Source organism: Danio rerio, chromosome 20 (assembly GCF_049306965.1).
Source record: "Danio rerio strain Tuebingen ecotype United States chromosome 20, GRCz12tu, whole genome shotgun sequence".
Taxonomy (NCBI): domain Eukaryota; kingdom Metazoa; phylum Chordata; class Actinopteri; order Cypriniformes; family Danionidae; genus Danio; species Danio rerio.
The window spans coordinates 3,391,501-3,412,895 of record NC_133195.1 but is presented as its reverse complement, the minus strand read 5'-3'; the positions used below and the strand labels follow the sequence as shown (position 1 = coordinate 3,412,895).

At 39.4% G+C, this 21,395-nt stretch overlaps 1 protein-coding gene across 1 annotated transcript; it reads left to right on the top strand.

The window, feature by feature from the left end:
- Positions 1-408: 408 nt before the first annotated feature.
- cebpz (CCAAT enhancer binding protein zeta) lies at positions 409-20,241 on the top strand. Its single transcript, NM_001017745.3, has 15 exons — positions 409-631; positions 1,499-3,000; positions 6,870-7,101; positions 9,654-9,816; positions 11,901-11,989; positions 12,067-12,120; positions 12,310-12,412; positions 12,484-12,552; positions 15,241-15,307; positions 15,385-15,491; positions 15,574-15,634; positions 17,552-17,727; positions 18,356-18,426; positions 19,638-19,719; positions 19,829-20,241. Exons 1-15 carry the CDS (start codon positions 467-469, stop codon positions 19,975-19,977), a joined length of 3,090 nt encoding a protein of 1,029 aa, NP_001017745.3. The 5' UTR covers positions 409-466; the 3' UTR covers positions 19,978-20,241.
- The last annotated feature ends 1,154 nt before the right edge of the window (positions 20,242-21,395 follow it).

Below are 21,395 nucleotides of genomic sequence, written 5' to 3'. Positions count from 1 at the left end.
GCTGGACGTAGCTGGTTTTGGCTGGGCTTCCAGCCTGGCTAGGCTGGTCAAGCAGGTTTTAGCTGGTCATCTCCCAGCCTGCCCAGCTAAGACCAGGCTGGAAATGGCTGGAAACCAGCCTGGAAATGGCCAAAACCCCTCTAAAACCAGCCTGGTCGACCAGCTAAAACCAGACTAGGCTGGTTTAAGCTGTTTTATTTTTCAGTATGGATGTGAAGTAGGCATAGAATAGAGGATATAATTTTAAAAAAAATTATGGAAATTATAAGTTTAGGTCAACAAAGATAATTTTTATTTTAATTATTTAAGGAGGACTGGACTGGAAGAGCGAATATAATAAATAACAACGAAGTGAAAACAGCAGATGGCAGTGAGGCAACTTATGGATGGCAGCTGCCGTTAAGCTCCAAAGAAGAAGAACACACGCGCACACACAGACGGAAGTGAACGACGAAGCATGCGCTAAATGGTCATGGAGGTGGACGATCAACACTCGTGTCAGAAAAGCAGAGAAAACATGGACGCTGAGAACGAGGATTTTGATGATGCTGAAGACAGCGATCACACCGAAAATGACAAAAAGGATGACGAGCTCACGCTGGACAACGTGCTGCGTTTGGGCGGGACGAAAGTGAGTTTATTTACGTTAGCATGTGTAACGTTTCCACCATAGACTGTAAAACACACACGTGTTTTTTTCTCTGTCATAAGAGCGTGACAACACACGATGGACAATTAAGGTAAAGTTGGTTTTATATTCGCACATTCATTCATTTAGCTGTCTCTATATTGTTTACCACGCTAATTTGAATATTCAGTCAAAATTAGCATGCTAGTATGACTTCAAAACAACATGCATCTAATTGACTGTAAACAATGGTGTACTTTGATAATCATTTGCGGCTAATATGATTTCCCTATTTAGAATTTGCAAATAACACTACTAAAATTATATTAAGGACCCTACTGGAAAAAAAACAGCTTAAACCAGCCTATGTGGGTCGGCTGGTTTTAGCTGGTCGACCAGGCTGGTTTTAGAGGGGTTTTGGCCATTGCTAGGCTGGTTTCCAGCCATTTCCAGCATGGTCTTAGCTGGTCAGGCTGGAAGATGACCAGCTAAAATCAGCTTGATTAGTCTAGCCAGGCTGGGAGCTCAGCCAAAACCAGCTATGTTTAGCTTAAACTAGGATGGTCAAGCTGGTTTTAGATGGTTTTAGCTGGTGATTTTCCAGCCTGACCAGCTAAGACCAGGCTGGAAATGGCCAAAACCCCTCTTAATCCAGCCAACCAGCCTAGGCTGGTTTAAGCTGGATTTTTCAGCAGGGGAGAAAGTCTGAATGTGCGAATATAAAACCTTTACCTCCATCGATGGACAAGCTTGTTTGGCTTTTAAGTTACATTCCATGGTATGGTTATACGTTTTTTTTTAACTAAGTTACTTTACAAGTGTGAGTTTTTTTATGTTTGTCTGATAAGTCATATTGTTTTGTTGTCACAGGCAGATTATGTCATGCTGGCTGGCATCAGCGACACTACCGAGCTCATAAATGGTGGGAAAAAAGTCATAATTGATGATCTAGAGGAGGGAGAGCTGGAAGATTTCATAAAACAGCTGGGCATCCGTGCATATGCAGATCAGCAAATCATCCAAGATGAAGAGGACCCAGCATCCTCAGAGCCAACTCAAAAGGAGGGAAAAAAAGCAAAAGGTTCCAAAGTAAAAGAGGATGCAGCACCTAATGTGAAAAATAAAGTCACCCCCTCAACACAAGCGACGAAGACGTCTGTTCAGTCTACAAACCTTGCCAATGCCACTGGAAAGAAGGCCAAACAAAAACCCGCAAACCTGTTTGAGTTCATTCCAAGGCAATTTCTCCTTATTAAACCTGGGGGGAAGTGGTTCGATATCGAGTACACCTCAGAAGGCACGTCTGTAGCTCAAAATGAGTCTCTGACCTGTCAGTACAAGGCTTTAGCTCAGAAGCTCTACGAGAACGAAACTGCCCTCTACAAAAGCAAGAAGAGCCTTCAGAAAGGTGCCAACTCTGCCTGGATGAAGACCGTAGTGTCCACAGGAACTATGACCGATAGGATGGCAGCTATGACCGTGCTGATTCAGGATGCTCCAGTTCACAGTCTCGAGCACATCGAGAGCCTCGTGTCCATGATGAAAAAGAAAGGAAGTCGTAGACCTGGACTTATGGCGTTGGACACCCTTAAGGAACTGCTGCTGTCTGACCTCCTCCCAAAAACCCGCAAGCTTCGGACGTTCTCTCAGCATCCTTTTGAGGAGCTGGAGGAAAAATCCAGTGGCAACAAGGACACCAGGGACCGCAGGCTAATTCTCTGGTACTTTGAGCACCAGTTGAAGCTTCAGATTGCAGATTTTGTGGTCACTTTGGATGAACTTGCTCACGATATGGTCGAGGCCACCAAAATGCGAGCGCTTACCACTGCCTATGAGCTGCTGTGCAACCAGCCAGAGCAGGAGAAGTTGCTTCTCGTGCAGATTGTCAACAAATTAGGGGATCCCGAATACAAAACTGCCTCAAAAGCCTCATACTTGTTAGAAACGGTGCTTCACAAACATCCCAACATGAAGACGGTGATCTGCTGTGAGATCGAGCGCCTCATGTTCAGATCCAACATCAGCCCCAAGGCTCAGTATTATGCCGCATGCTTCCTAAATCAAGTGATTCTGAGCCACGATGAAGCAGACTTGGCTGCCAGGCTCATCACCATCTACTTCACGTTTTTCAATGCATGTGTTAAGAAGAAGAATATGGAATCGAAGATGCTGAGCGCTCTGCTAACTGGAGTGAACAGAGCTTATCCGTACGCTAAGATTGGGGATGACAGTGTATCCAAGCAGCTGGACACGCTGTTTAAAGTGGTGCATGTCGTCAAATTCAACACTGCCGTCCAAGCCCTCATGCTGCTCTTTCAAGTCATGGACTCTCAACAGACTGTTTCAGATCGGTATTATGTAGCACTCTACAGGTAAACCTAAATGCTTTTTTAAATGCATGTTCAATGCTTGTTATCGCTCTTTAGTTGATTTTGATTAACTGTATTGTCAGGTGTTAGATTTAAACATTAAGATTAGGATTCAATCAACTTATGTCATTTCATATTCTGATAATGATATACATTAAGGGTGTCACGATTTTGATTTTGAATCAAAATCGATTGAAATTTATGCTCAACTTCGATTATCGAATCAAAAAATAGAATCGTAGATGCTGACACGCCCCCATGTCGCGTTAGCTTGGCTTGCCAAGCGGGAAAAAAACAGGCTTGTTGAAGTGCTTGTTAAACTGCAGATGCAGGAGACCCGTCGACAGAGCTTAAATCCTCTCCTCTTTTAATGAAGTCACCGGTGTGGAAGTATTTTGGATTTCCAGTTAGTTATGTTGACAACGTTCGTGTTGTCGACAAAAAAAAAAAAACTCTGCAAGCTCTGCTATGTACGTATTACGGTTGGGATGATAGACGATAGGCGCATTGCGGTCCTCCGCCCCGCACCCGTTGCAAATCCGTTCGCGAAAAATACACACTCAGGCCCTGTTTACACTGTCTTTGTTTTTAAATGGCATTTTAGAACGACAACGATCCACACTGGCGTGTAGCATTTCTGAGCAGCCCTCCTTCCTCACTACCGCTGAAAACGCACATCACGTGACCACACACACTTATTCACACACAGACGCACACGCATTGTCATGCGCATGAGACAGCGGGTTAAGGCAGTCAGCGGGTCAGTAGACTGCTTTCATCTTTTACTTTCACACAAATACTCAGTCATTTTAGCGAACACCTCAGATACTGTTGGCTGGTTTCTGTTGGTTGTGCGTCTTTTTTACCGACGCCATTATAACGACACAGATCACTGCCTATTCACGAGTCCCGCAGAAAAAAGTGATTGACAGGTGGTAATTATGTGTGTATCTTGCCTTTATTCATTTACTGTATGATATGTTTATGGGTAAAACAAAGACCATGCAGGTCAGGTAGTTTAAACGGTAGGCTACAAATAATTAATTCGTTATTAATTGATTAATTATTCATAATCAAAAATCGAACCGTGACTTTAGAATCGAAAATGTAATCGAATCGAGGATTTGGAGAATCGTGACACCCCTTAATATACATTGGGGCTGTAAGGATACACCAAACCCACGATTCGGTTCTTATCACGATTTTTGACCCATGATTCGGTTCGTATCACGTTTTTTTTTTTTTGTCGTGGGGGTTGGAAAAAAATATTTATAAAACAATATTTTCTTATTAAATAAAATTTGAAAAATCTTTATAAACTGAACATCAAAGAACAATATTAGCTATGCAAATTATTAACAATACAAATAGCCATATATAAAATAAATAAATAGCCAAAGCTATAACACTTCTGTTTTCTTTGTAACAAAATACTGTTGAAAAACCAAACAGAACTAAACTTCATTGTGGAGATGATTCAAGCATGTTGAAAATTCTTTTTCAATCAAGTTCTCTTACATAGAAAAAGTAAATTAAATGGCTACTGTTTCACACTGAGGTAACTGAGGCTTAATGCCTGTGCTGCAAACCACAAATCAAGTAAACATTAAACAAATAAACAACTTATTTCTCTTAAGAAAACCAAACTCGTTGGATTTAAGAGAGTTGAAAATTCTGCTTCAGAAACACCGTCATGTCAACATTGCAGTGAAAAAACGTGACAACTTTCCTTACTCTGCCGAGGAGTCGGGACATCTGGTGAACGCCCATCCCTCTCTGCACAGCCACATTAACAGTGTGAGCAAATCATCGTCCGACAGCGTTGGCAATGTTTCTGCCATTGTCGGTTGTCAAGCGGGGTTAAGTTGGTTTTTGATATTCCTGACAAATTCAGATGGTCCCTTACTAAGAGTTCCGCGCGAGCTCTCCCGGCTAAACGCAGTGCTCGTAATGTCGAGCAAAAAAAAAAAAAAAAAAAATGTTTCCTAACGTTCTTCTTCAACTAGCTCAACTTTTGTAGGCAGGCGTGACGTTATTGGAAGTGTGTCACGATTCTCCCTTATCACACCGTGACACCGGATCGTAGATCTGAGTGTCGCGATTTCGTTTTTATATCACGTATCGTTACAGCCCTAATATACATCACAATATACATCGTCATTTAATGTCAGAAAACATATCTTTAAAGGCGCCCTTGACAACCAAAGAAATACATGTATGCAAAGAAAACATAAATGTGCGTACGCAGTAAAAAATTCAGATGTATGAAACACTGCATCACCGAATCTCACGCATATTCTTTTGTACATCCGAATGAATGTGAAGCTGAGCACAACATGCACGAGCGCAAAACCCCTCCCTGCCTCCTCCCCCGTATGAATATGCTAATGACTTTACTTTGGCAAAACCCAACAAAAAAGCAATGGCAAAAGCAAGAAAAAAAGAGAATCTTTGAACAGAATGTGAATTGGAGGTGCTGCTTTCGGAGGTAGACCGGAGAAAAACGGTGATATTTGCAAGTTTGTCCCCCGAAATTAACAACAAAAGAAAAAAATAGAGTGGGAGAGTTTAGCTGATGCGGTTAACACAGTTAAGTCTGAACATCGCACTGAGTGGATTAAAAAAGAAATAGTGCGATTTATAGGTGTAAAATTTTGCAGCGTTTTTAAGTGCGTGAGTGGTGTAGTTCGTAAAACGTACGATTACATGTTTTGACACGTTCAAGCATGAACTTGGTTCGAATCCAGCGTCTTGACAAACTTTTTTTTCTTCTTTTTTTTTTCTTTTTTTTTTTTTCCCGCTGCATATCAGATTTTGCCTATACTCTTCATCACGAGGAAGACAAGTAGGAATCATCAATAAGTTTGTGCATCATATTTTACTTGCACATTTATTGAATGGAAATGTTTCTGATTCACGCATGCAAATTCATCTTCAGATAGTGTCTTTATATCAATGTGCTTGCAGTAGATCGCTCTGATTACATTGGGAAAAACGGCGATCGCTGCGAATTGTGCTTTAATGTTTGGCTGGTCAACTGCATGGTATGGAAACCTTATATACGTGCTAGACATGTGGATAAACCCATTTCATACAGCTGCCATCACATGGCTCAAAGACACTTTGTAGAGTGCAATTTAACACAACTGCCTTTAGGAGTCGCCAATGGAAATAAAACAGACACGCACAAGAAATGTGCGTACGCCAGGCATGAAGTTGGCGTGGAGCTGCACACATTCCCACGTTCATTTCATCGTTAGTAAATCCAAACGTGAGCGATTCGGAGCGTGAAACCTGGCGTACGCAAAGTTTTTGTGCGTACGCAGTGTTGATACATGAGGCCCCTGACCCTTAAAAATCATTAAGAATTTTACTCTCACAAAAAAATTGCTCTTGAGCAATTGATGTGACTTCATTCTCCATATGAGAGTCGTCTTTAAGATGCCATTAGCAAAAAATATATAAAGTATTGAAAGTGTTTCAGTAGCTCAATACTTTCGCTGTAGGTGAGACTGTAATATGACCATTACTGCCACACCATTTACAGCAGCCGCTCTAAAGGAGAAAGTACGTGTTTTTTAGGTACGACCGTAGTTTGGAAGTTGGTTGTTGGTTTGAAGCATGTTTGGACTTGTGCTACTAAGACAAAATGCTAAAATATCAGAATTCTGGAGAATTTTAGAACTTGCCTAAGCCACATACCTACTGTTTAGACATCAGAGAGAAATCTAACTTATTGAATGGATGCAGTATATGGTACTTTTAATAAAATCTACAGAGAGCCTGTTATATGGATGTCACTAGTAAAGGTGCATAGATTGCAATGTCAATATAGGATTGTAATCTTTTTGTACAACCTTTGTTTTCCTCAGGAAATTGTTGGACCCAGGATTATTTTCAAGCTCAAGAAAGAGTATGTTTCTCAACCTCTTGTATAAATCTCTAAAGGCTGACATAGTTCTCAGGCGTGTGAAGGCATTTGTGAAAAGGCTTCTTCAGGTCAGCTGTGAGCAGACTCCTGAATTTGTATGCGGTGCACTTTTCCTTGTGTCGGAAGTGATGAAGGACAAGCCAGGCCTCAAGCTGCTACTACAAGAACAGGGGGTAAGTCTCCACATGCACTTGTAGCCGGCTGTTTATGTAGTCTGATTACCTGTGTCTTCTGTAATAACACTGGAAAAAGTGGGTGACTTGACTTTTCAGAACAATAACATTAGCATACAACAGTAACACAAGTTTGGCATCTTTGAATTACTTTTTTAGTTTTACTAGAAACAATCACAGTTTGCAAGATAGCATTAAAACCATGTCCTGATCGCCACAAAGTTGTCTATGACACCAGTTTAGTGACATTACTGTTGAAGGTGCTGTATGTACATTTGACCCCCAGTGGTTGAACTAGGTATTGCACTCCTGGTTCGAAACACACAAGAGCAGGGGTCCGTTCTTCATACCTTGCTTAAATGATCTAAGACAGGGGTTCTCAACTGGTTTAGCCATGGGACCCACATTTTTACGTGTTCATCAAGCCGCGACCCAAATTTTTAGGAACTATAATACAATATATATATATATATATATATATATATATATATATATATATATATATATATATATATATATATATATATATAGTTAAAAAGTTACTATTTTCCCAAATGTATATAACTACTACTGTAAGAAAATATCAGATTTCGGTACATACTTTCAGTATTTTCTTTGATTGAACTGACCCAATCTAATCTTGTTTATATGAATTGAACCTGCTCCCGACCAGGTTTGATCTACCAGAACTGTTGCTATGGCAACAACTCTCAGATCAGTTTTGAAGAACGAAACGATCCTGGATCGTGTCAAATAGTCAATAACCAAATCCAGCTAATTGAGTAATCCACGTACGAAGAACGGACCCCAGGTTGACAGATTGACAGCACCAACAAAGGCTGATATAAACAATAGAAGGAATATTTTTCATATATAATATAAAATAATATATTTTTTTTGTCCTAACAAACACCTGAAGTTTATTATTTTAGAAACGGCTTTTATTTCTAACAGCTGATCAACAGAAAACTGACAATGATCACTTCAGGTACACCTCATGTGCTTTTTTCAGTCTTCGCATGCTTTGAGAGCCTTCATGACTAAATAAATCAAATACTCCACCAAGGCAACCCGGGGTGCTGATATATAATTGGCTAAACTGGCATTGGGCAGGTTATATGGACCAAACCAAAGACAGACTTTCCGGCACGTTTCAAAGCAGAATATCTGACTGCAGCATTGCTTTTCAGATAAACAAGAATGTTCACTTGGCATGTTTCTTAAATATCTGCAAACATATTATGGTATTTTTATGCTTTATTAGAGTCAATAGCCCCTTTCACACAGTGATACCGGTAAATATCTGGAAAATTTCCGGAACGACTTTACCGGTATATTCAAAAAAGCGCTGTTCACACAGGCGAGGACGTTACGGAAATTTTCCGGAAAAGAGCATTCACACATCCATTCCAAAATACCGGTAAATTCTGACATCATTCACCACAAATGAGCTTTAAACGGCTGCGCTTGTGTTTGTAAACATTTGACTAAATTACAAACTCTGTGGATGATCAATATTGTGAACAACTTTCGCAGGATCACTTTCACATGTCGAGATGTTCATAATATGTGCGTGTGCTGGCGCTCACAGGCTGTTTCAAAGGCACACGCAAAGCTTAAAGGTAAACAAACCGGCTTATCATAAGCATCTCATCGATGATTATTTACACAGTTGGCATAAAGAAGAACATATAAACGTGATCTGACTAACATCTAGCAGCTAAATGTGTCTGGAAAAATATTCAAAGGCTTTTATTCTCACAAACCGTGCGGACGTAAATGCGTCTGACTGTTCTGATTGGCTAAAGCAGATGTCTCACGTCAGCACGTTCTAGACGTGCACGCGCTTATTACGGTAAACCTTCTGCATTCACACAGCGCAGCATTCCGGCAAATTGCAGGTAATGTTACAACTTCACTTTCCGGAAAATAGCCAGAACGAATTTACCGGTATTTTCAAAAAGGACCTGTTCACACATACAAGCTTTCCGGAAAATTGCCGGCAATTTTCCGGAAAGGTCTGTATGTGTGAAAGGGGCTAATGTCTTACAGCACCTTTAAGAACCAGAGAGATGTTCATTGAAGACCATGGGCCTTTATCCTTGAAGCACCAATTCTGGATTTTAGGTACCATGAAGGTTACTTAGTTCAGCTTCTCCAAAACACCATTTGAATAAAGAGTGATTAAAGTCGAGTTGCCTTCATGTTATTTAAAATCCAAGATTAGTGAAAACTTGTATGAAACTTATCTCACAAGCCAGCTAATTTGGCTTCATGGTACAGCTCCTGTATACAGTCATGTCGCTTCTTAAATGTCAAATGGACTTCATTTGGTCACACCAGAATAAAATCAGAAAAGAGGAGGGGTTGTATGACTTGTGTTGCATACTCTGACTATAACCCACCCTGATAGCACAATAGATATTAGTGGACAGGATGTCAGTTTGTGTAGCAATAAGCTCAAGTCTCTCTTAAAAAGGTGTCTCCTTGCCTTTGCATTGTGCAGCACTGATGGTTTAGTTTCATACTGCTTATCAATAATCCTTCTGTAGGAAGAAGAGGAAGAGTTCTATCAAGACCTCGAAGAGGATCTAGATGATAACGACACTGCTGCGGAAACTCGTGTGAATGATGAAAAAGACAAAGGAAAACCATTTACAAAACATTGTCATGTGAAGCCCACTGCATCATGGGTACATCAGCAAAATTTGGAAGGTAAACCTACTGCACTCCCTTGATAATTACTTTGACTTATTGTCAAAGTGTGCATGACCCAACAGTATATGCTTCTTTTGCATTTTCATGTTAGTTTAGCTAGTCAAACTACTCCTGCCGTCCACTGCCATGTTTACACCAGTACATTTTCAATTTAAAACAGATGATTTTTGACTCTTTTGGGAACTCTGCAGAAATGTTTTAGATAAAAAAACTCCAGTGTTGCGTTTCATTGTAGACAAACAAAAATGCAAACTGTATGCAAAAGGGGTGGCCTCCCACATACAAAACTGCACCATACCATTTTTGGGTCAGCACTTACTCAGCACAGTGGAAATTTCTTTAGTTATATCAATTTAGTCGTTTGGGATGCAGTGACACATAGTAAAATATTTCGCCGAATAGATCAGCCACTTTTGACGCTAATAAATAAAGTCCTTGTGCTGCAGGAATTAGGAGGTTTGCTGAAGGTGCAGCTGTCGTGCAGTGAGGCGTTTGCGCCTTTAATAATCTATGAAAGTTCGCGTTCATTAAACAGTAAGAATGATTGATAAATCCAAATGAAACAATCCCTTAAAAGTCACGTCTCGTCTTCATTTTCGGGCTCAGGCACGCTCTGCACTCACACTGCAAGCGTACCGCGCCAAAGCCCAAGTGAACCGTGCTCTGACACACCTCTTCCAACCGGTCAACTGAACCGTGCCTGAGCCTGATTCAGAGCACTCACAGTTCTCAAACAATTCGGGAAACCTGAAACCTCCTAGAAACAGTTGATGTCAACATGTGATATTAATTATTATGGTTTGGTACAAAAGCAGCATCCAAAAAAAGGTTTAGTCCTTTAGGAGCAAATATGGGCTGAGAATTGGCTGTTTGCCAACAAATACGTGAGAATTTTTAAAATTCTCAAAATAAAGGCGCCTCATCAAAACTAAGCATCATTGCACGCGCATCTGTTTAAATCTTCATAAGAGCTATATATGACAGACACAATCTCAGTAAAAACTGATGCTTGCTCTCAACTAGGCTACATTGTTTGCCAGTTAAAACGGTTTTGTGCCAAAAGGAGGCCCTATGTTAACAGTGTCCAGAAGCGGCAAGACATTCTGAAAAATGTTAGAAACCAGCAGCCGTTGACATCGATGGAACAAAATATTATGGCAGCTTATTTTGTAACATTATTCCCGATATCGTTGTGTTCAATAGAAGAAAGAAACTCAAACAGGTTTGAAACGTGGAGAATGAGTAAATGATGGCAGAATTGTCATTGTTGGGTAAACAACCCTTAAATAATAATAATAAAAAGAGAAATTCATTGTTATTTGAAAAGATTTATTTATGTTGTAAGTTTGTGACGTAATTTGACAATAGTTTTTTACAATATTTGTTTTAAGATGTCCTTACAGAACCCATCATTGCATATTATACAAAACACTTGGTTTGCTTCAACCTAAGTTCCGCAGACAGTATCATTGGTATTTGTTTCTTTTTAAATGTGTTTATTTTAGTTTCCCTTCTTATTTAAAGCAGTTTTTTGTTCCATTTACATCATCATATTCGCTTCGTCATGTGCAACAGAATTATTGTTTTTTGTTCCCAGAATTTCTACAGAAAGTGGCCGTAGGTCCTTTCGATATAAAGCTCCTTCCGACTTGAACAATCTCCCCTCCTTTTTTAGATCAATTAAATCATTTCGTCTTTTCAGGGCTAATTTATTTTCTTTTTTGGAAACAGCTTGCAAATGTTATTAATATTGGCTCCAAATTAAATTAAATGTTTATTATTTATTTGTGTATCAAATAGTTTGTACTTTTGATTAAATGTTTTCGCTTATTTAGGCTTCAGATTGTGGGAAGTGTTTCAGGTGGAGTGTGCTGCTTGTTTGATTGTTTGTTTGTCTTGTCAAGTATATGTACTTTATGATGTGTTGTACTCTGTTTGATTTATGAACTTTTTAGGGACCCCCTCGAAAATGAGATGATTCATCTCAAGGGGCTATCCCATTCAACAAAATCAAATTCAAATAATGTTTATTAATCAATTAATAATCATTTCTGTAAGTTACAAACTTCTCTTGTTCTTAGGTGGTGTGAATAAGGCAATCTATGATCCCATGAACAGAAACCCTTTATACTGTGGGGCTGATCACACAGCCCTCTGGGAACTTCAGAAGGTACCAAGACACATGATATTTCCAATATTCTCATTCTGCCCAAGATCTTTTCTCTGATGTCATGCTCTTTCTTTCAGCTGTCTCATCATTTCCATCCCTCCGTGGCTCTTTTTGCTAAAACCATATTGCAGGTAACTGCTTTCTCTGGGTTGAAGTCAGCATGTAGTCAAAATTAAAGTGCTACCATTTAAGGAAAGCCAACATTTGTCTATTTGTCATTTATGCAATAGTTTTCGCTTTTAAAGTATTGGCCCAGCTCTCCCAATCCAGCATCAAAGTTAGTCTTGACAAGTTATGTTGCCTTTTTTTTCAACCACCAGGGAGAGTTCATAGTGTACACCGGAGATCCACTTCAGGACTTTACACTTATGCGATTCTTGGATCGCTTTGTTTTTAGGAATCCAAAGCAAGCAAAGGGAAAGCGTAAGTAAGCTCTACAATATCACAGTTTTGGTCTTGAAACTGTTTGTATAAATGTATTTTTTGCATTCTAGAAAACACAGATGCTATTGTGATGCAGCCTAAGTGCAGGAGGACATTCGGTAATGTGCAGCCATTACCTGGTAAGTCTTTATTGCATTGTGTTGTGCGTTTAGTTTCTATAGGGATGCAGGATATGAACAATTTGAACAGCTAGCAATAATTAGGTCCATCACATGGCAGATACTTGTATAGATATCAATAAGTTCATATTTTTCTATTATAATGTTTATCTAATCTGCAGTGTGTGCACCCAGAATTAAAATAGTCATGTGTAGAACATCACGATATTGCGATGATTTATTTGGCTGATTCTGCAGGGAGACTGCATCTCCATGAAATCTAATAAGCAATCTATAACATGATTTAGGGTTTCCCAACACATTTTGATTGTAGTCTGTGCTATTTGCAGTGCTTTTCTGTATTTTTATGCATAATCTATTAATGCAACCAAGAAAAAGATAAAACTGTAATTGTGTTTTATCGTTTCCCAAGTTCATTAGTATTGAAGTGCAGTAATTGAATGATAAAATAAAATAATTAAATCAAATTCATGAATGTTAAAGGTGCAGTAGGGGATCGTCTTCAGAAGCATTTGTTGTTGTGCTGGTTGAAAGTCTTTTCACAGTCTAATAATAATGATTAAAGTAAATGATCTAAATGTGTTTATATGTATTTTTATATTTTGGGTAAAAAATGTTCATTTAATTAAATAGTCGGACCGACATCTCTCATTATTCCGATAAGTAGCCCAATCTGTCTGTCAGCAAATGCAGATTTGAACAACTGCGCAGCTGTTTGTATTAGGGGTGTCACGATTTAGATTTTTAATCGAAATCGATCGAAATTTATGCTCAATTTTGATTATCGAATCAAAAAAAAGAATCGTCGATGCTGCCACGCCCCCATGTCACATCAGCTTGGCTTGCCAAGCGGGAAAAAAACAGGCTTGTTGAAGTGCTTGTTAAACTGCAGAAGCAGGAGACCCGTCGAAAGAAATTTAACCCTCTCCTCTTTCAATGAAGTCGCCGGTGTGGAAGCATTTTGGATTTCCAGTGAGTTATGTTGACAACGTTCGTGTTGTCGACAAAAAAAACACAGTTTTGCAAGCTCTGCTCTGTACGTATTACGTACGGTTCGTCCGATAGACAACACCGGCATCGCGATCCTCCGCCCGCCCCCGTTGCAAATCCGCTCGCGAAAAGTTCACACTCAGGCCCTGTTTACACTGTCTTTGTTTTTAAATGGCATTTTAAAACGACAACGATTTGACATCCACAGTGGCGTGAAGCATTTCTGAGCAGCCCTCCTTCCTCTCTACCTCTGAAAATGCACATCACGTAACCACACAGACACAGACACACACACAGCCATGCGCTCGAGACAGCAGGTCCAGGCAGTCAGAGGACTGCTTCAATCTTTCACTCAGTTGTACGTTGTAATTTTAGCGAACACCTCAGATACTGTTGGCTGGTTCCTGTTGGTTGTGCGTCTTTTTTACCGACGCCATTATAACGACACAGATCACTGCCTATTCACGAGTCCCGCAGAAAAAGTGATTGACAGGTGGTAATTATGTGTGTATCTTGCCTTTATTCATTTACTGTATGATTTGTTTATGGGTAAAACAAAGACCATGCAGGTCAGGTAGTTTAAACGGTAGGCTACAAATAATTAATTGGTCATTAATTAATTAATTATTCATAATCGAAAATCGAATCGTGCCTTTAGAATCGAAAATGTAATCGAATCGAGAATTTGGAGGATCGTGACACCCTTAGTATGTATGCAGCTCAGCCGACCGCGGCGCGCACGATCTGTAAAAACCTGCTGAATCAAAACTTTTAATAACCTGAATCAATATTGGAGTTAGCTTTGCACGCTGGAGAAGTGATGACACCATGTCTGAAGGATTTCTCTTAGACAGGTAATGTTCTGTTTTAAAACTGTTTTAGCTTCACGCTAAGCTGATGCAACGTTAGATGTTGTTGTTACAAATGGGTTATATCATCACAGAAGTGTTGTTCAGCCACTAAAATCTTCCGATGAAAGATTGATAAGACTATTTTCAGTTTCATAAGGTCCTTTTACAGCATCGATGATGTAGATTTTAATTAGTTTAACAACAAAACACAAGTAAATACCGCTATTCCGCCTAGTGTCTCCCTATATTGTTCACCATGCAACTCTAAATATTCACTCTGAAATAGCATGTCAGTTTGGCTTGCACACCATCGGACAAGCACTCGTCGCTTTTAACACATGAGAGAGGGCTCTTCTGCGGTGCTCGTGTTTAAGGAGGCGTGGCTCTAGGCGGCATGGGAGGGACTGTGATTCAGAGATTTATGCTAAGCTGTTAGCATTGTGGAAGATCACCTACTGCACCTTTCAAGTCACAAATGGTACAATTTCCCATACCTGAAGGCTTTTAAAATCATTATACAATTCCAGGCATCAAAAACACATGCAAATGCTAAATTATGATACAAACTCAGCATTGCATATCCTGACATGTGACTATTATGGAGGATCACATTGCGATCTCAATGCTAAAAAAAAAATATATTGTGCAGCCCTTGTAGAAATACTATAATGCTTCTACTATGAAGCTTCGGTATTTACCAAATGTATTGTCAAACTGTTTCTGCAGTGCATTTAATTTGGGGGATATTAAATATAACATTACATAAAGCCATGTAACATCAAAAATAAAAACAAACATTGGTTTTGTAATGGGTGATGAGAACAAATATCGTTTATCTTTTATGCAGTTAACAGTGAAGAATATCTGGCCAAAGAGGAGAGTCAGATACCTGTGGATGAGGTGTTCTTCTACAGGTTAGTAGAAGCTTCAACCAATCATGTTCAGTTGTAGTAATAGTAGTAGTGCTAATGTGTTTGTGTTTGTTACTCAGGTACTTTAAGAAGCGAGATGAGGAGAAACGATGGAAAAAGACTAAACGAAATGAGGACAACGAAAGTGTGGAGGATGTTGATGATGATGAATTTGAGAGGATGCTTGGTAGGCCCTACGATCAACACAGTCTTTGTACCTTTCTATTTAACTTGTGTTGAAAAAACTGACCCACATTTTGTCTTATCAGATACGTATGAAGGAGACCGCTTTTTCACCGATTTCAAGGATGATGACTTGGACTTTGCGAGGTATGTTCAATGTAGATTACGCAATTGCAAATGCAGTTTACTCCACTATTGGCGTTTTTCCTGTGCTGCATGGCATGATACAGAGGATTTCCCACTGTGTTCAATGAAAAATACAGACTGTGGAATGTATTTTTAACAGAAATACTCTGTAGATTGAATTTATGAATGTAAAATTGTTAAAAACAGTAAATTATTGGCAACCACAGCTGCCGTTATTTTTCCGTAAAATCAAGAAAGGGAAAAAAAAAAAACAGGCAAACTTTTATTTGTGTCACCATTGTGGAGGATAGTAGCGTCTGTGTTCAAGTCCAAGATGAACTGAGCATATCTGATGTTGTGCTGCATCTTCTTTTGTGTAACTGTGTAGTTACTAATGCAATGAAAATCTGTTAATTGTAATCACACATGGACACATTAATGCATTCAATGACTTTACATTTTTGTGCACTAAGCTATGATTTTGTAAGCTGAACATTGCATCAGTAAAGAAATAAGGTTATTTTCCGTAAATTTAAACAGTTCTGTAAAATTCTGGCAATCACAGCTGCTGGTATTCTTCCGTAAATTTAGCATATATTTTACACTATAAGAGTTTGCTAATTAACACTCTCTCAGTGTTGATAATGTTAACTCTTTCAAAAGTGTTATTTAAACGCTTTTATAGTGGTTCCCATATAAACTCTGAGGGAGTGTTAATTTGAACTCTAAGGTAGTTAAATCTACTATCTAAAATTTGCAGTGTACAGTACCTGCCACCTGGGACTTTTTTTTTCACTACAACCTTGACACTACCTATGAATGCATAAGAGTGACGAAGCTCATTTCAAAATGTATTATGCAAAACGGCAGTTCAATATATAAAACGTCAATGCATTAAAGTTTTCTACAACATGTGCGAAGTTTAGCTTGCAAAATGAAAACTAAATTTTAAAAATGTACATTTGCCTTTCCAAATGTCCACGTTTTAATATGTAAATTACATACAGACTCAGAGTCATGCTGTGTTTACAACAGACGCGGAACGCGCAGATAAATCACGATATTTGCGCGTAAATTGCCACGTGAACATTTGAGTTTACTCGCTTCATTCGCGCGTCAAATTCACTTCAGAACAGACGCGGATTTGCGTGATGGGCAGGGCTTCTGTCTGCCCGGTGACTGTCGCTTCGTTGCTAAAAGGCTAACATGGATTTTATGAAGAAAATAACAGTGTTTATGTATTTTATGAAGGCTGAAAAACAGCGTCGATACGTTTAGAACCATGTCTGGGTCCACTACATCCTTTCAGAGGTGCATCCAGCTCTGTGAGCTTATAAACTCCTTCAGAAACTGAACCTGGATCACGGAGGCTTTCAACGGTGCTTCTGACTGAGCCAAGCCCAGTTTGATGACTTGTTGTTGGTGTCGGCTGGAGGATTTCCCCCGGGACACCATCAACAGGTTCTACGTCACAATCACGCCCCCACAAGAGCAAGCTTCTGATTGGTTAACGCGGCGCGAATGTCCGCTGAAGTTCAGATTTTCGAACTCGAAAGATTCGCGCGAAACGCTCGTTAAGCACGTCAAACGCGCAAAATGCTCAATTCCCCCCGCACAATTCGCGTCATTCGCGCGTATCGCACCGCAGTAAGTCTATTCGCTCGTTTGCATTGACTTAACATGTAAATCACTCGTGCTTGACGAGCGTTCCGCGTCTAGTGTGAACGCAGCATCAGGCAGGTAAATGTGCTGGCCTTAACACTCCTCTGGAGATTTTCTCACACACACACACACACACACAAACACACACAAACACACACACAGTACCCTATAAGCTACTGACTAGTCAGTTAATCAGTTCAGTTGGATTCTTATCCCGGGCTAATTTACATTTACAAACTGCTGAAATGCCCCCGTTTGTTTAATTTTTTTCTGCAGCAGTGTGATGGCTAAGTCTAAGAAAGCTAAAGATCAAGAAGAAGATTCTGACGACGATGATGATGATGACGATCTTGATGATGAAGAGGTCTCTCTGGGCAGCATGGAAGACTTTGAAGATGAATGTGAGGACGAAGCTGGAGAGTTCATGGACGTAGAAGATGATGCTGAAGCAGGTGTGTCAACTTTGCAAGTTTTAATATCAGTTTAAACAGGGAGTGTTTGGGTCCACTGACTGTCCTGTGGTGGATGAAGGTTTCATGTTTGTTCACCCTTTTCAGTGTACATTCATTCATTTTCTTGTCGGCTTAGTCCCTTTATTAATCCGGGGTCGCCACGGCGGAATGAACCGCCAACTTATCAAGCAAGCTTTTATGCAGCGGATGCCCTTCCAGCCGCAACCCATCTCTGGGAAACATCCACTCACACACTCATACACTACGGACAATTTAGCCTACACAATTCACCTGTATCACATGTCTTTGGACTGTGGGGAAAACCGGAGCACCCGGAGGAAACCCACGCAAACGCAGGGAGAACATGCAAACTCCACACGGAAACGCCAACTGAGCCGAGGCTTGAACCAGCGACCTTCTTGCTGTGAGGCGACAGCACTACCTACTGCACCACTGCGTCGCCCAAGACCACAAACTTTTCAGATCAAATGAATTCAGCAGAGGTCTCTGCATATTGGATGAGCAATTGTGTAAAGCCCTGCAGTTAGTACAGGGTATTTCAGTAGATTACGATTCAAATGTGCACTTCTAACCGGACCTTGATGTCTGTGAACTTTTCTTTCTTAAGGCGATCAACATGGAGAGAAGAAAAAGAAAAGAAAGATGAAGGACCAAGCAGTGTTTGCATCAGCTGAAGAGGTAAATGGTTTCAAAAATGTCACGAGTAGATTGTTTTAATCGGTGAACTAAATAAGATCAGTGTTTTATGCGATCAGCATTTGCCTTTAAATGAGCTGTTTTTGGTAACACTATCACAGTTCAAAACTAGTCTGTACCCATTTTATTTTGTGTGCTTGTGTATTTCTGTCCACTATTTTCAGAAATTTGAATCAGTTACTTCAAGTAAAGCAAGATACACACAATTGTGGCAGTGTATTGAAGGTATTTCAGTGTTCAACGCTTAAGATTTTTTCTACTGGCCAGCAGTTTAGATTTTTACTTGCCCCACCAAAAAAAAAAAAAAAGTTAAAGTCAATAGCTATTTCTTATGTTTAAATATTGTGTCAAAAATGTGTTTGAATCTAGAAATTAAAATTTTTAAAATGATAATAAAGTTATAATGAGCAAATTGTTGCGTTGTACCCACGTAAATGTCTACTTCCAAGACATTTGATGTTGCCATCACTTCCCTGTACTGGTTTTTACCAGGTTACAAAAAAGACATGCTCACACCAAACAATCAGTTAATAGGAACTGAACAGAGAAGGTAGCATTTAAAGGCTTAAAAGCACAAACTGTTTCTCGATTCTAGGACTCTATTTGTACGCAATTGACAAATAGTCGCAGGCAAATTGAACTTTTATGACAAGGCATCATAGATCTGGCCAGTAACGATCCTGTCTACTGTCCCGAGCGCCTCGCACGCTTCCCACAGGCCATTGGGCAGTCCTTATTGTTGAGCCTTGTATTTGATTTTAACTATAGACATGACTTCTGTGTTAACTGAGTTTAACCACAGATAAAGGATTTTAAAGCCGCGATTCATCAGCGGATTGCTGTTATGTCAGCTTATAGATAAACCAGCTGATCAACATGACTTTGAAACACTCCAGTGTCCCTGTATCTGTGTTTACACTCAGTAAACAGTGGCGAGATATGTGAACTGATGACCTTCACGGCCAATCACAGTCATTTCTGTTGAGCATGTGAACACAATGACAAATCAAACAGTGCTCAACATGTTAGCTTGAAATGGACAATTTTAAAATTTCACTACCGATTGGTACCGAATTCCAGTATCCTGACAACACTTAATTAGTATTAAGTTGTAAACATTTCAGTGTCTTTGAGAAGATTGAAATGACTTTAGTTTGAATGAACCGCTGATCAATATTTGCCTTTCTAAACAGTTTGGCTGTCTGTTGGATGAAAACGCAGGTCTCAAGTTTGATAACAGCGGCATGAATGCAATGTCCAATGCAGACAAAGCTGGTGAGTACTGATAAAGAACCAAACGAAAAATTACTTTATGCACAGCATTTAGAGATGAATATGTAGCATGGTTAAACTGATCTCTTTTGAAACGGTCTCTTCAATCCAGGTGTTAAGCAGCTGAAGTGGGAAGCTCAACGCAATGACTGGATCTGTGGTAGAGATGTCAAAACTCTCCGGCGGAGAAAGGCAAATTTCAACAAGAACAAGTTTGGAATGGCCAGAAAGCATAAGAGTGTCAAGAAAACGAGAAGGTAGAATAAAGATGTCTGTTTATACTCGCGCCAGATTGGTGGACCAGACTTCTTGATCTGCTTCATGGATGCATTGACAGTCGCAGTGATGTACAGGAGAGGAGGAACTGCTTTGCTATATTTCTGTATGATTGTGGCTCTACAGTGGTTTAGTCAATATTGGCTGTTTTATACATTTTCAATGGTTTATCATATCCAGGGGTTTGTCCATGCTTTGGAAAATGCTTAATCTCACATTATAAAATGTTTGAAAATGTTTATTTTAAAAGATCTGGTGTGGTTTATTTTTTATCACATTGTTTAGTCTATTTAGTAGGGGTGTAACGATACACTGAGCTCACGATACGATGTCTATCACGATATAATGTTCACGATTCGATATGTATCACGATATTAGGAATAAAAATTGAAAATTAAACTGAAATGCAAATTTTACCAAGTAAACTATTTTTTATGTATTTCTTTTGTTTCAACTTGTTAAACTGAACCTTCTTTAAGAAAATAAATTACACAGGCCTGTCTCTGGAAAATAAAACTATTTAAAAACTTCTTAAAAATATTATTGAAATGACAGAGACAAAATTAAGGAACAATTTAAGTAAAGGTGCAAAAAAATAAGCTTTCTATTCAATTGAATTTAACAGTAAGAGCTTAAGGCTTTGCTTGGTCACTTGCGTTTTTTGTGTGTGCAAAAAAAATCCACATTTCCAGGTATTTAATTCATATTTAATTAAATTCATTTAGAGATATCTCTAATTACAATTGTGACTAGTCAAAATATAATTAGAGATATCTCTAAATATATTTATGGATAGTCAGAACAAAGGTTTAAATGCTAAAACGGCTTGCCATACGCGCGCGCCTATCAAAGTCCGCCCTCTGTAGTAAAAGCTCTCGGTCAGCTCACGTCATGTGTGATTTTGCGGCGGGAACATTATATGAAGACAGAATGATATTTTAGGGTGAATTGTACCTTATAAATACAGTATGTGACTCTTTTAACACCATTAGGAGGTATCCCTGTCGCTGTGCAAAGTATGTAAATCACTGTGAAGACTTTAAAACTTAGGATGTTTGACCCAGTATGCGTGTCAAAAAGCGGACGAGTCTAAAGCAATGACTGTACAACCGAAATGTTGCCAGACGTCTGATTTTGAGAGGATGGGTCATCCTCTATTTCAGCTCCACTCATCTTGGTCTGCTAACATTACTGCTTCTGCAATCTGAACTCACGTGCGACAGCAGGTGGAACGTAGCTCACGTGCAAACAGCTCAACAAATAAGAGAAAACGGACGTCATATCGTAATCAAATCGTCATAACGCCACAATGCATTTTGTGACATTTTTGCATCGCAATAAATCGTACAACGATAAATCGTTACACCCCTACTATTTAGGTCCAGCAGTGCTGAATCACTAAG

What these genes read in the sequence shown, in the direction of transcription:
- cebpz (NM_001017745.3), top strand. Translation starts at nt 467, where the DNA reads ATGGTCATGGAGGTGGACGATCAACACTCGTGTCAGAAAAGCAGAGAA. An exon ending in AAAGCAAGCAAAGGGAAAGC is followed by an intron (nt 12,413 to 12,483) that starts GTAAGTAAGCTC and finishes TTTGCATTCTAG; the next exon opens with AAAACACAGATGCTATTGTG. An exon ending in GATGACTTGGACTTTGCGAG is followed by an intron (nt 15,635 to 17,551) that starts GTATGTTCAATG and finishes TTTTTTCTGCAG; the next exon opens with CAGTGTGATGGCTAAGTCTA.